The following is a 16,238-nucleotide window of genomic DNA, read 5'->3' on the forward strand; positions in this document are numbered from 1 at the left end:
TCTCATGTTCATGGGTTCAAGCCCTGCATTGGGCTCTGCCCTGCCAGTGCAGATTCTCTCTCTCTCCCTTAGGATTCTCTCTCTCTCCCTCTCTCTGCCCCTCCCCTGCTCTCTCTCTGAAAATAAACTTAAAAAAAAAAAAAAAAAAAAAAAAAAAAGGAAGAATAACTATAGTACCCAAATCATGCAAATATGTTCATGTAAGTAAATTCTTGTTCAATGGGAAGATTAGGAGAAAACATCTACCAAAAACATTTTAACATGACTCAAATGGATACTAATTGAAAAACAACATGCATTACGTTAATTCACATTTGTAAGGCTTTTTTTTTTTTTTAAGGAATAACTAGATCATTTAACATACCTCATTTAAGTACTTCCCTGCGAAAAAGGTCTGATAACCACACACTGATCTGAGAATTGCTGGGAAAGTATTTGGTTCTTGGATCTTCTGCCAAGACTTACTACTGCAGTTTCCCTCTAAAGTGTTGTTAACAACGTGATGATTATGTGGATACTTCCCTGTCAAGATACTGGCTCTGCTTGGGCAGCAAAGAGCACTTGGCACATACTACAAAGGGAACAGAAGCAAAAAACCCAGTTACACAAGAAAGATGGATTTCTTATCATTTCTAAACAGAATAAAGAAAGCTGTTCAATACTCTAACTTTGAATTTCTAGTTTCCCATGGAATAGAGGTTTTTTGGTTTTTGTTTTTTTAAACACATGACACACTTCAGAGCTGCGCTAAGTCACATAATGGAGACAATAAATCAGACAAAACAAACCAAGAGAACAGATTTCTTTTGCAGTTGGATTCTTGCTTCAGAATAACAGTGATTCTAATCTCATCTGCCAAAGAAATATTTACATGGTAGGAACCGGGTCTTAACGAAGATAAAGAGTATCACTTGAACCTAATGTAGCTGAGAGGCACAGGTTCAGTTTTCAGGATAATCTGTAGTTTTATACATTTCCCGTGTCACTTAAGACACTGGACATAGTTTTTCTGTTCTAATTGTATTTCTATTAGCACCTATCATCAATAAATTTAGCCCATTCTACCCGATATTTGTATAGGTCTTAGGACACACATCACCAAGCCACTTTACAGAGCGTAATACTAGCCTATACTCGCACCAGCAGGGAAGGAATGCTCATTCAAGCACACCCTTGCCAAAATTACATATTATCTCTTTTAAATACTCAGCATTTCTTTGGCGTTTCAAATTGGATTTGGCATTTTTAAGTACTGGTGAGGATGAACATTCTCCACATGCATACTGACCAATTATGTTTACGTGAATGATTTGTTCACGAGCTTTGCACATTTTTTTCCTCCTGGGGCATGAGCTTCTTGTTACATAAAATTTGAGGTGAGGAAGGATTCAGTCACATTACAAATACATACTTGCCATTTTTTACTTTTGCCTTTTAATTTTGTTAGATATTTGACTTCTGTAATCTTTACTTTGGCAACCCTTGGATTCCTTTCCCATTTTTGTTTGCTGACCTATTTTTTGGCCAATGTCACACTGTTTACTGTATCTTCATATTTCATTTTATTATCTGGAAGAGCAATTTCTTCCTTTAAGAAATTACCTTGATTGTTCTAACCTACTTATACTTCCAGATAAATCTGAAATCCCTTTATTCAGCCTAAAAAAAATCTTGTTGGGATTCTGATCAGAATAAATTAATCTTGCGTCTCCCCACAGAAAATGATGGGTGTATCTACATATTAAAGATTTTTATTATACCACTCATGAAGTTCTGTACCTTTATTTATATAGGTATTAACTATTACAGGCCACCAACAGCTATTCCTAGAGTCTGCTATATGAATGGGATCTTTTCTCTCTCCTCCCCAGTACTTCTCTAACTGGTTATACAGAAGAAAGTTATTTTTGTTTTTTCATTTCTGTTTTACTAAACTCAATTAACTTAAAAAGTTTTCCAACAGTTCCATGTTTTCTAGGTAAAAAATCCAAAGAAGTGGAAATAATAATTTTGTCTCTTCCAGTCTTCCAATTAATTCCACAAGATACCAATGACCAGACAGTTCAGAAAAGCATTCAGTGACAAGTATTATGCCCTTGTCTCGTTCCTAACAGCAATGCTCTGAGTCTTTCACCTCAGCTATAAGGCGTGGTATGCTATTTGTTTGAAATACTCATCACAGTAAGGATGCACTTTTATCAGCGTAATAAACTACCAGGAAAGGATGCTAAATTTCGGAGGACTCTCAAGCATCTATTAACATGAACATCACATTTTTCATTTTTCAACTACTGACCTTGTTGGTGGACAGTATAATAACGACCATTATGTAGTACTATGAGTCAAGTGCTTGTGTTACATGTACCAATTAATTTACCATCACAAAGACCTTGAGATAGGATTTAGCACTCCCATTTACAAGTGGGGAGACCAAGGGCCAGAAACCTGCCCAAGGCCACACAGGTAGAAAAGAGGTAGAGATGGCATTCAAACTAGGTGATCCAGCTCCAGACTCTGTGCTCTTAAGCACAACACTGTGCTGGTGTTTAATGGATTTCCTGCTAAGCTAGACTACTACTTACTCGGTTATGTGCATGGTTCCTGAATTTTGTTAGTATTTGATTACGGATTTTTACATCCGTCTTTATACACACGTATATATTCGTACCTCACATACACACATACGTGAATATACATACACACACAGATGTCAGTTTTGTTTGGTTGCTATTATCTTTCTCAGGTTTGACTATCAGGGTTAACTGGACTTTTGTAACATGGCCTGCAAGCATTTACCACAAGGCAATTTACATAGCATGAATGTTACATGACTCCTAACATCCATTTTCAAACCTCCAACAATGATGTTTTGAAACAAAATTCTCTAGTTCTGAGCTATAGAGCAAACTGGCTTAGACACTATCTACAATTAACGTTCAATTAGTAAAAAGTAATGCTTCAATTAAAAGAATTTAAATCACATTAAATAAGGTTCTTCCTTTAAATCAGGCATCTAACTAGGAAAAAAAACCACATAGATTACACTAGATTACCCGAAAGAGAGGGTTTCTTCCTAGAACATGAACAGGAAGTCTCACAAAATTAAATTCAAAACTTACAGCACTGGAGAAGGTCATCCCCATTTCTCCAATGAGAGCCTTGGTTTTTTTTAGTGGTGTCTGCAAAGTAAATAATTATCTGTTAAACCATTTCCTCCGATAAACGAAAACACACAGACCAAAACTCATGGTTTTTGCATCTTACTCGCAATTATCAGCTCCATCAGACACTAAGAAACCACCAAGAGTCCTGTGTGATTCTTGAGATGAACCAAACAGGTTTGGTTACAGTCAGTTATGTCCCGTGCAAAAGTTCAGAGGGGTCATAATGCTTGCAGGAAGGGAACGTTCACAGCTGACAGCATTATTCCAGCAATGCTGATTTAAATGTGATGAAATTTTGGTGCTCTCATTCGTCACCAGCCCCCTTACAAGATAAATAGGGCAGATCTCCATTAATTCATCTTCAGAAGCAGGCTGTGGGATAGGATATGAAAGGAGCCTTCCACCCTTTAAAACAGAAATAACACTTAGATTCTAAAGGCCAGATAAAGCCCTGAGGCCCAGAAGAGGACTCAAATATCACACATTCAGTAGTGCAGCCTAAATCATGCTTTTCAGATATAAGCTCAAAACCCTGTGCACTAGACCAATCACCACCTCAGGTAAGGACTTGAACTAGGTGGCAAATAGTAGAATAATTAATCTCAAATCCTAGAGTGAGGATAAAAGTATGAAGGTCATTTAAATACAAATAAAAGGAACACTAACAATATTCAGATTCCAGACAAAAAGAGGCTCAGTTTAGTTGTATTATATGAATCAGTTCACAATGTTATTGAAGTACTTTTTAAATATGAGACCATATTCTGTGCAGTTCAAGCATATCTTACTGTGTAATAATTCCTTAAAAGTAATCTAAATATATGTTAACAAGGGTCTTGTTTACAATACTATATAAATCACTCTCTCCCACTGATTTCTATAGATAGTAAAAGATATAAGGGACCCATAAACTCGAAAGGATGAGAAGTCTAACTTATTCAAGAAGACCTTTCATAATTTCATGAGTAGATCCATAATAGGTTCCCAGGAAATGCTACAAATATACAAGGTCTTCACTAACCTTCAGAGGCAATGTCACTGGCTATGATCTCCCACAAAACATCACTGGGTGGTTATCTTTAGGTAAAGAATACTGGGCTGACTGAAACCCTGGTGTGATGAAAAATCTGAGTTATGATGACACAGGGAGGGGAAATGAGAATACACAGTGTAAGTGGGGAAAAGGACTACGTGAGTTGATTATATGGGACTTAATCCTCAAACTGTCTGGTCAACACACAAAGCTCCTGAAGAGTATCTGATTTATAGTAAGACTATACTCTGTGATTTTTTTTGTTTTTGAGAGAGAGTGCGTGTGGTGGAGGGGCAGAGATAGAGAATCCCAAGCAGGCTCCATGCCCAGCACAGAGCCTGACGCGGGGCTCAACCTCACATTCCTAAGATCATAACCTGAGCTGAAATCGAACCAGATGCTTAACCAACTGAGCCACCCACATGCCCCTACATTGTGTGATTATAGCCTACTTATTCAACACTTAATAATTCATCAGTGTGTCAGGAACTGATCTAGGCAATGATGGATCAAAGACAGAAGGTCCTTGCCCTCATGACCTTTGTATTCTTGGAGACTTAAACTAACAGGTAAATAATCATTTCAGGCAGTGAAAAGCGCTACGAGCAGAGTAAACCAGGATGATGTGCTTACAGCTGGTGGGAGGAAAGGGGGAAACTACTTTAGATGGGTGGTCAGGAGAAGCCTCTCTCAGCAGATAACTTTGGTGCTTAGCATCACATGACAAGGAGGTCAGCCAGGCAAAGATCCAGGAGAAGGTGTTTTCAGGCTGAGTGAATAGGAAGTACGAGGGCTGCCAGAAAAGGAAAGAGGCACATGTGAGGAATAGAAAGAAGGCGAATATGGCAGAAGTAGCACAGCAAGTAAAGGAGACTGTGGTGTTAGACAAGGTCAAAGCATCAGGCAGGAGCCAGCAGATGATGCAAGGCTGCACAGGAACACAGATTCTATTGGAAGTAAGACATTTACATTAAGGACCATAATTTTTATACTGTTAACACCAGTGTGGTGATAACCATCATCTATGCTTCATCAAACAAATCCTTTTATTTTTTTAAAGTTCACTTATTTATTTTTGAAAGAGACAGTGTGAGCAGGGGAGGAGCAGAGAGACTGAGAGAGAATCCCAAGCAGGCTCTGCACAGTCACCACAGAGCCCCATGCCGGGCTCAAACTCACAAACTGTGAGATCATGACCTGAGCTGAAATCAAGAGTTGGACGCTTAACCGACTAAGCCACCCAGATGCCCCAAATAAATCCTAGACAAAAAACCACACTGTATTGAAGATGTGTGTCCATGCTAATCTGAATACTAAAATGGAGCCTTAAGATGTAAGAAAAGACAGCTGCAAGGTTGGTCAGGTAAAGGATGTACAATACTGTTTAAGCAGCAGCCAATCTTATACCTGAATATAGGTAGATGTGTTATACTTTAACTCATCCAAAGCAAACCCCTTCCATAAAAATCCTAAGGAGTCATTTACTTTCTTGGTTCCTGTGTATAACTGCTCTGAAATAAAGTTTTAACAATTCTAAAAAAAATCTATGGCTAATTTTTCTTTTAACAACCACTTTTAAAGATCTCTTTGGTTTAAATAAAGCAGACACGTGATGCCGTCTTCTCCTACATTTCATCATGACTCCTTCCCTTGTTTCCTTGAAATTCCGACCAAGTGTCACTTTTTCCAGAGTGAATGATTTTAGAAAAGAGCAACCTGTGCCTCTGTGAAGCACACTGGGTCCATCACACCATAACAACATTCAAGCAAAATCAAGAAATAGGAACTGTTCCCAAAGCAAAAACCCCAAAGTCCCACAGATGACACCTGTAAACAAATACAGTGAAATGTTAAAGATGATGCAGAAAAGGCTATTTCAAAGACGACCAAAAGATTCTACATGAAACAACAATCACACAAATGCTATAATCCTTTGACCTGAGCTAGTCTGGTGGACTAGCTGTTTATTTTGCCAACTGTGGCCGCAATTCACAATCTTTTTTGAGTCAGAGACTTCACTATCTCCATAAAAGATAATACACAGACTTTTACGTGTAAATTAAGGATTTCCGTGACCCCACTGGTGCCCCTCAGTATCATCTAAAGAATCTCTGATCTGTGGTAGAAGTGTCTATGCTGATGTGGACATGTGGAATGGCATCTGGTAAGTCACTATTACCACACTGTTCTAGAATAGGAGAAAAATGGGGCTCTGAGATCGTAAGACACCAGATTTTGCCCCTTATTAGCTACGTGAACTTTGGCCAAGTTACTTAACCCCCTCTCAGTATTAGTTTCCTCTTATTTAGGGAAAGGATAATACCTACAGCAGAGGACTCCTGTAATGACTGAAGCACAAGTTTAATACTTCACACTCTTAACTGGCTCCAGTAGGTTTTCCAACAGTTATTGTCTTAGTGCTTTCCCTTCAAGTCCTCTTTAACAACTAGTGGTAGAATATTCTGAAAGAGGCTAAAAGAGAAGCCAGAATACTCCAGAGAGTTGGAAGCATTAAATTTGACTTGTGCCCTCCACTCCATTTTGGCTCGTCTCTCTAGTACAAACGCCTATAAAAAAGAATCTGCTACTGGTTTAGAGAAGCAAACACAACACGCTAGGGGAAAAAGAACTCAAATATATACAGACCACATCTGTGGTCCCTAAGAACTAAGACAATTCTGAACTCGTTACATTTTAGTGATAAAGTTTTGTTTTCACCAGAGATGTGAAAGCTTGACCTTTTAATTGTTTTAGTCACTATGCTATTACTAATTTTTTTATAGAGATGGCTTGCTTTTTCTAGACAAAACGTTAAAAAATTTTTTTAAATGTTTACTTACTTTGAGAGAGAAAATGCGTGCGCTCAAGAGTGAGCACAAGAAGGGCAGAGAGAGAGGGAGAAAGAGAATCCAAAGCAGGCTCGGCAATGATAGTGCAGAGCCCAATGTTGGGGCTGGATCTCAGGAAATGTGACATCATGACCTGACCCCAAATCAAGACTTGGACACTTAACCAACGGAGCCACCCAGGCGCCCCCTAGACAAAATACCTCAAGGGAATTTTGTGAGAAGAGTAAGAGCAGTGGTTGAAATGGAAAGAACAAAGTAAATTCCAGGAGAGCATTTAAGTCAAGACTCTTCAATGTCAATGTGGCTGAGTGGAAACTAAAAGGCAACGAGGTACATGTGGCAGGAAGAAGCATGGAGTCAAAATGCAAGCATCTTAAACATCAACTAGAAAAGAGTCTCATAGCTGTGGACACAGCCCCTGAGTAAGAAATAACATTTTAATCCATAACCCTTTAATATACATATAGATTGTATACTTTGCCCCATGTGCCACACCAACATTTTCTATTCTACTTTATTCCACAGGAAAGTAAAAAATGCTGGTAGCTACTCACTAAACTGATTTCACAACTCACTCATGGGTTGCAGTCAGCTGAAGGACACTGAGGTAGGGAATTCCCACACAGTGCAAATTAGGAACCTCTTGCCTGAAGTGTTTTCATAGTCTCAACATTAAGCTGAAAGCAACAAGAGAACTGAAAGGAAGAAAAAAATAAAGCAGACCTTTAAAAAAAAAAAAAAAGCCATACCCAGGATCAGAGCACTGAGGGTTTCAACTACTTAAGTGCCTTGGGAAAGCCACTCTCTGGGGCCTCCATGACTAGGGGGCTGGCTGAGTGCTCCTGAAGGTCGTAAATTCCAGATCTCTAAGATACAGAAGCAAAATGAACTCCGGGCAAGAACGAAGTCTCATGACAAAACATTTAAAATGGAACACGGACAGCAGTAGCCAATGCAGCAGCCAGGTGTTCAATCAGGCTAATTGAATTTTCTTGATTGTTGCGAGGCAAAAGGCTCCCTGAGTAGTTGACAACCTACCTACCGGATTAGTTCATCTCGGCATTGATTTTACAAATAAATAATCAGGCACAGACATTGTACACAGGGACAAATTCAGAGGTGGCCTAGGTCCTTCAAAGAGGAAGGACCTAGGGCTGGACTTGACCTCTGATCCTTCAAACCAAAAGAAGAGCAATAAAAGTTTGCGTGCTTTTAGCCAGCACCTGCTCCTCGGTGGCTCAGCCCATCCCTAACTGGCGTCCACATGTTCATCTTGAGCTGTAAACGCGAGCTCCGCAGCACTAAGGTCCAGACTAGAAGCTCCGTGTGGTGCGTGCAGGTGTCTACTCAAACAGACGCGAGACAGAGACGCGGGAGAAAGAGGAAATAGAGTCCTGCAAACCCTGAACTTCCGTAAGGGGTCCGGCGTGGCAAAAGCGAACCTCTCCCGGCGGGGAAAGCTGCCAGCTGAGGGAATTGGGGTGGGGACGGCGAAAGAGGGCAAGGAAACTGGGGGTCAGCCCGGGAGATGGAGGGGCGGGGCAGAAATAGAAGAGTTACCATGCCGCCGAGCACTTCGTCCTGGTCGTCGGTGAGGAGCAGCACCACATTGGGCCTCCGAGAACCCGCCGCCACCCCAGAGACCCCCAGGCAGCTGCCCAGCAGCAGCAGCAGCGCTGGGCTGCAGGAAGGCAGGTGACGGGGGTTGTCCCGCCGGGGCCCAGTTGGGGCCAGAGGCAGGAGCCACATGGCGGACACAGCGCCGGGGCGGCCCCGGGACCGAGTGGAGGGAGGCGCAGGTGTCTGAAAGGCTAGAGGAGAAGGACCTGCAGGAAGAAAGGGATTGCACGGGAAAGGCCCCGGGGCTGGGGTCAGGCGTTTTCTCCCCTAGCACGATCACGTGAGCCGGGGACTGGAGGCGGAGCACACCGAGTAATCACGTGAAGAGCGCTAGGGTAGGACTGCGGGCGGAAGGGGAGGGAGGACGGACCACCCGGCCGGAAACCGGAAGTGGGCGAAAAAAAGGTCCGAGAGCTGGACCTGGACTTGTTTCATTCTCAGGCTGGGGTTGGGTTCTCGGGGGACGTGAAGCTTAATGGTTGGTGTAAGGTTTAAAATGGAGAGAAGATAAGATGGAATGGAGGAGAGAATCAGCTCACAGTAAGCGATTAAGAGAAGGGAGAAATGTACCTACCGCATAGTAAGATCAGCTGGTGGGCGAAGTCGGCTCTGTCATATTTAATCTCCGAGTCCACACTCACTGATGGCCTTACAGTTAATCATTTCTAATTTTCTCTACCACCCACCTACTAAATTTGGAGCTGGATACCAGATTAGCATTCTTAATTTCAAGCCTCGGCTGATAACATGATTTCAAACAAGCAAACGATTTAGAGATATCCTGACAGCCTAATGTTCCTTGGTGAATTTTTTAATATTTACCCTAATAGTCTTCGGTGAATTTTTGAAAGCCGTCTTAGAGGTTGTTGGAGGATATGCATATTGAACAAAAACAAAACCCCTGAAACAGTCACCCAACCACATTAAGTAATGTTTGGGGGAACAAATTCCATGAAACTAGGACTATATTTCTGTGGTAGCTCTAGAACAGCTTTATCTCAACTCTCTGTTGAAGTCTATAAAAACAGAATTATCCCTGGCAGGGTGAAGGGTCAAGGCTTATTTCCAATTCAGAACAACAACTAGTACCTCCTGGCTCCTAACAAAGTGTATTTTCTCTAAGTACTATCCTATTGTGAGGTAAAAATAATTGTGGAAATACATCGAAATGTCACATGTACAACTATAAGATTTATGCAAAAGGAAGTGTTGCCTTTTTTTGTTTTTTTTTTTTTAAATAGATTTACAGAAGGCAAGAGAATCTTTACAAAGTGAAGTAAAGTTCCACTGCAAGAAAAATTATGCTGGGCATCTGGTCAGAGTAGTTCCCAGATGGCCATGGTACTGGGTAACAGCCTCAAGCTGGGCTCATTTTGCAAGCTGGTGGAATAACTCCTAGGAAATCAAAGACTTCCAGGAAGACTTCTGGCACAAAAAAAGAACCTGCTTCCATGCCCCAAATTGTAAGATTATATCACTGTTCTTATTTCAAGGCTAGATTATAAAGTATGATGGTAGACACTTTACAATTAGGTGCCAACTTTATTCCAAATGCTAGGCATCTGGAACTTGCAATCTAGTTGCAGAGAGATATACAATCTAATAATCACAGAAGTGTATTATTACAAATAAGGAGACGTTTTGTGAAGGAAAAGTAAAAAGTGCAATGAGCATTTAAGGAGGTGGGGGGCTGACCGAATTTATGATAGGCTAAGGAAGTAAACTTCCAGTGTCCATGTGAAGTTTAAATAGGAGATGACTTGTTAATGGAATGGTTCGGTGGTAGAATGTCTCCTAGGCACAGTACAGTATGTGCAAAGGTCCTGAGGTGGTGCATTCAAAGAACTAAAAGATGCCAGTGTAGTTGGAGCAGAGGGAGAGAAGGAGAGGGAGAGGTAGACAGGACCCAGATCCTATGTGAAGGATTTTGGTCTTCATCTAAAGCTAATGGGAAATCACTGGAAGAATAGGGGAGAAAAAATATATATGAATTTTATAAGATCCTTTATGCTGTGGCATGGTGTACAGATTAGAAGAGGGCAAGAATGGATAAAGGTCAATTAGGTGGAGAGATGATGATAACAGGAACAAATCAGATTTTGTGGGGCATGAAGCTTATATGTATACAAGTTGGCAAGGGTGGCTTCTTAAAAAGAATAATAGTTACAAATACAAAATTAGGTACAAAGTGAATATTTTTTTAGGCTAAGAAAGAAATACCAGTATTATCAATTTTTAAAAGTTGAAAAATATTGCAAATTACAAATGCAAAATTTTGAAACAGTATTTTTTATTAAATTTTTTTGATGCTTCTTTATTTTTGAGAGAGAGAGAGACACGGACACTCAGAATCTGAAGCAGGCTCCAGGCTCTGAGCTGTCAGCACAGAGCCCGATGCAGGGCTCACACTCACAATAAAAAATATTTTTATTAGTGAACTGCCAGATACATCTCTCCACGTTTTTTTCCCCTACATTTTATGGCTATGTACACTTCAATCATCTTTTATATGACGGTGGCTTTGTAATACTCTATAGAGAGAATAGGAAGATAATTTAGTCTTTTCTCTGGTATAGTTGATCAGTATTTGATTTTTATTACTGATAGTTCAGAAGAATTTTTTTTTCATCCTCGCAGTTCATTGTTGGTTATACACACACATACACGATCACACACACTTACTGTAATCATGTATTATGAGTTTATGTTGTCTTCATTTATGTCAACTTGAGGTCAAATCAGAAATTTAAATATTTTTAATGAGCTTATATGATTTTCTTCACAAATTGATTATCAAAAAAATTCACGGGCCTGTTTATTACTTTCGTTTGCAATTTATCTCTTCATTTTAGACAATTACTGTCTTTGTTATCTGAAAAAAATTAGTACTATTTACTTCTCAATGTCAAGATAATTTCTTTTGATTTTCTCACTCATCTTTACCACTTTAATTTCATATTTATTAATTTTTTACCCTCAATTTTATATCAGTACTTTAGTAAAATAAATTTACGAATGACCTGAGAAGGTGCCCACTATATACATCCACATCAGGAGTTTGTAATTTATCACATCTTTAATTGAAATGTTCCAAAGTGTCTTTCTAAATTGTAGTTAAAAATGTTATATTTGGGTTTTGTCAACTGTTGAATAAGTTCTTACATCTCATTTGTGTTTTGGTTTGTCTTTTGAGTCATTGAAAATATATTTTAGAGTCCTTAAATTTTCTTTGAGCCTGTGTTGCAAGGCTTGAACACTTTTATAATGGGCAGACCATTTCATTATAGTTAGATGCTTTAAGGAAAAATCCAACTTGGCATATATGTTTAAAAGATCAAGAAAAAAAGACTCCATATAGTAGTCGAACCTGAAAATAAGATACACAACAATCTCAGATTCTCGAAGTAGTTAACCTCAGATGCTTTGAGGCAGCCTTGCCTCTAACAAAATCAAGGTAGTGATTTGTGCATGGCTCATGTGCTGCAGTGGTTTTTAAAGAACACGCAGCCCTTTGTTCTAATCATCATAATAGCTGTGCTGACATGTGACTGTAAATGCCCAACTGCAGGTTGAAATGGCTCAAATCTTTTTTCACCTTGTTGAATAAAGTCAGACAAATGTTTTCAGTTGGGTGAAAAAGTTAAAAATTGCTAATAGGAGTTCCTATTAGAGGAGTAATCCACAATAATTGACAACTGATCAGTTTGTCACATCCAGAATAGAATGTATAATGTTATTATTTGGTGTCTGGTTATATATTTGACTTACCACTCTTTAAAACATTTCCCCATCATTTAAATTAATTTGTCATAAATTGTCTTGGTAAAATAAGTCACTTTTTATTTATTTTTTAATGTTTATTTTTGAAAGAGAGAGAGAGAGATGCACAGAATGTGAGCGGGGGAGGAACAGAGAGAGAGGAGACACAGAATCCGAAGCAGGCTTCAGGCTCTGAGCTGTCAGCACGGAGCCCGATGCGGAGCTTGAACTCACAGACCGTGAGATCATGACCTGAGCTGAAGTCAGACGCTTAACCGACTGAGCCACCAAGGTGCCCCAATAGGTCACTTTTTAAAATGTTATCATTTTTTCCTAGACCTTAAGCAAAAATGGATTAAACCCAGCTATTATTTGAAAAGTTCCCATGAAACTTCCATTATGACAACACTACTTTTTATCATGACCTTTGAAGTAAAAATATCTTTCACTTACATATTTGACAACCTTAAGATCTCCATCTCGGACCATGATGGAGTAATAGGGCTGGACTAACGTTCTTGCTGTAAACAACCAGAAAACAGGACCAAGTGTATATTTTTGCACAACGGACAACAGGCAGTGCAGGACTCTGATCCCTGTGTGAAAAGGAATCAATTAACTGCTTTCAACTTGGAGGCACATTCTGAACCCGGGAGCCAGAGAGAGTGTTCCATGTAGAAAGAAGATGAGTTGAGGGGACAGAGATGACGTTTGGGGGAGGATGAGGTACTTGGAAGTTGCGGGGCAGAGTTCCAAAGAGAAGGAAAAGCTCCATCAATCTGCACAGATGTCCTTTTGAGGTGTTGTTGAATACTAAGATGTGAATGTGTAGGGTGGAAGGCATCATAAGATAAGGCAACGAATAACCAAAAACATGTAAGAATTCTCAGTGGAAATATCTGAGATTCAACTAGCCAGAAGAGTCTTCCTTGATCACTGGGGGTATTCAGTAGAGAACACAAAAAAGTCATACCTTAGTAGTGGGGCTAAATTACCATGAGTGAAAAGTATTGTACACCTGCAATGACAAAGTTTAAATACAAGTCGCAAAATATGAAGCTGATCTGCAAGAACCTTAACTTGCCTGCCAGAAGAAGGACACACACACTTGAAAACTGCAAAATCTAGATACTCAACAATATGAAATTCATAATGTCCTGCATCCAGTAATAAAAAATTACTACACAGGATCCCAAATAGGAAAATGTGACTGATAACCAGGGAAAAATCAGTCAACGGAAACGTAATAAATGACACAGATGAAGTAATTAACAGGTCCGGGATTTTAAAACCCCTCTTATAACGATATGTCATAGTCGAAACAGATCTAGACCATCTGGGCACCCTGCAGAATATCATATCTGTCTGCTGCACCCATGACATACTGATCAGGCAGGGTGAACAAGAGGCAGCTAACAGGCTGCCATCTTTGATATGATGCATGTGCTCTCGGGAGTGGGTGACGGACCCTATGAAAATTCGGGGACTTGTCCCTTCGGTAAAGGATTGTAGGGGTCCAGGGGTATATCAGGGTCATGGTCTCCGAGGCAAAAACAAATTGCTGCATCTTGCTTTTGTTATTACAAAGAAGGAAGCCCAGTGCTCATTCTACCTTTCTGTATTCTGTATGCAACCTATTCTACCTATGCATACTGCCTCAGCTGTATACTGCGTGACGCTGAGTGACGTGGAAGGCTGCCAGCTTTGAGTGGGGCCTGGAGCAGACAAGCAGGCTACAGCAGACAGGGCTGGCTACATTGTAATCTGTGGGGCCCAGGGTGAAGTAATGCAGAAAAAAAGTGCCACGAAATGTACTAAAGTATAAAGCCTTTCATTTTAAAAATACTGTATTACTGGGGCACCTGGGTGGCTCAGTTAGTGAAGTGCCTGACTCTTGATTTCAGTTCAGGTCATGATCTCATGGTTCGTGGGTTTGAGCCCCACGTTGGGCTCCCCATTGACAGCAAGAGGCCTCCTTGGGACTCTCTCTGTCTCTCTGTCTCGCTCTCTCTGCCCCTCTCCTGCTCACATGAGCACATGTTCTCTCTCTCTCTTAAATAAACTTTATAAAAAAAATCTTGTATTTACTAACAAGATGCAGTGGGGGTTCTAGTGATACTTGAGTAACACCATAATCTTACAAACTGCAATTAATATTTTTGGCATTATAATTTATATATCCTATAAATAACATTTTATTAACGTGATACCTTGACTGCTAATATGATTTTTCTGGCTTGCTTTCCTGCAAATTCATTTCTTAGGCCATCAAAATGTACACTTTTAGTAACTTCATTTTCATTTGATACAATTAAAAGCAATGTCATTTGCTCTCAGCAAATGCATGATTGCAAATAATTGTTAATAATTTTTAATTTTTTTTAAACATTTTTATTTATTTTTGAGACAGGGAGAGACAGAGCATGAACAGGGGAGGGTCAGAGAGAGGGAGACACAGAATCTGAAACAGGCTCCAGGCTCTGAGCTGTCAGCACAGAGCCCGACGCGGGGCTCGAACTCACGGACCGCGAGATCATGACCTGAGCCGAAGTCGGCCGCTTAACCGACTGAGCCACCCAGGCGCCCCAATAATTTTTAATTTTAAGGAGGCTCTTTCTTCCAACATAACTATTCCTGAAGCTGTTAATGGTATTTTATAGGCTGCATAACAAAGGGATAAATTATTGATAGATTATTTCAAAATAGAAAGTTTGTCATGTGGAACTGACAATTCTTGTGGACTAATTTTTCTAAAACATTTAAATCTTATAGATCAGTTTTATTTAGATATTAATTTAATTGTAAATGTAAGCCAAAAATTATTGTGATTTTGCAGTTGTAAAATTGTTACTGGTATAATAGTTACACTGTAATGTTTCCTTTGATATTTCCTAGAACTTGTGGAAGGTGTACAAGAAACCTCCAGCAGCTTCAAACTTTAAAATATTTTTTAACGTTTTATTATATATTTTTTGAGAGATAGAGCACGAGCAGGGGATGGGCAGAGAGAGAGGGAGACAAAGAATCAGAAGCAGGCTCCAGGCTCCAGGCTGTCAGCACAGAGCCTGATGTGGGGCTAGAACCCATGAACCATGAGATCATGACCTGAGCTGAAGTTAGATGCTCAACCGACTGAGCCAACCAGGTGCCCCAGCTTCAAACTTTTATATACAGCAATTCAAGGTGCCTGTCTATTCATTCTATCACAGCATCTTCAATTACAAGGCAAAATTACTTTTAAATTCTTTTCATCATTAATAATTGGTTCATCTGGACTTTCACACGAAAATGGTGTTATTTTCTATTTGTAAGCTTGTGGATATTTGTTTTGCCATGTTGCAGAAGTTTTCTAAAGTCTGAAGAATTCTAAACTCTTAATTCTAATAATTCAATGAATTCTCTGATTTGTTTTGTTACGATGTTCACATGTGTGCTTTTATTTCATAATAATTTACTGGCAAAATGTATTGCCTGAAAGCAAGCAGTTCCCATCCTAGCTCTCAAATATTTGTGCAAATACCACAAAGATGGGATCTGGGGAGCAGATGGGGATCCCCACAACAGGTCCCAGCCTTGGCCTTGTGTAGAGCATCTTTCCCTTCCTGCTGCTGTTGCCACCACTGCTGCTTCTCCACTGTTCTCTCTGCTGTTGCTGCCTCCAGTTTGGGCTGTGGTCTTTTTCTGACCCCTCTGGGGCCTGAGACTCCCTGGACCGCCCTGAGGCATTCCCTGTGACCATTGTTTTGTGCCTGGCTGCTGCTTGTGGCATTCTTTGTCCTGGTTTATCTCTTCTGCTTATGCATGTCCCATTGC

General features: G+C 40.0%; 1 protein-coding gene across 1 annotated transcript in view; it reads right to left on the reverse strand.

Annotated features, from left to right (window-relative positions):
* The window catches only part of GNS (glucosamine (N-acetyl)-6-sulfatase), a 56,281-nt gene extending 47,305 nt beyond the window's left edge, over positions 1 to 8,976 (reverse strand). Inside the window, exons 1-3 of the mRNA XM_042947073.1 lie at positions 8,607 to 8,976; positions 3,120 to 3,179; positions 365 to 571 (exon numbers count right to left, since the gene is read on the reverse strand). Coding sequence (XP_042803007.1) covers positions 365 to 571; positions 3,120 to 3,179; positions 8,607 to 8,795 — 456 coding nt within the window. The 5' untranslated portion in view covers positions 8,796 to 8,976. The remainder of the gene's footprint in view (positions 1 to 364; positions 572 to 3,119; positions 3,180 to 8,606) is intronic.
* Positions 8,977 to 16,238: the final 7,262 nt, after the last annotated feature.

The sequence above is a fragment of the Panthera leo genome, chromosome B4 (assembly GCF_018350215.1).
Source record: "Panthera leo isolate Ple1 chromosome B4, P.leo_Ple1_pat1.1, whole genome shotgun sequence".
NCBI classification, from domain to species: Eukaryota; Metazoa; Chordata; class Mammalia; order Carnivora; family Felidae; genus Panthera; species Panthera leo.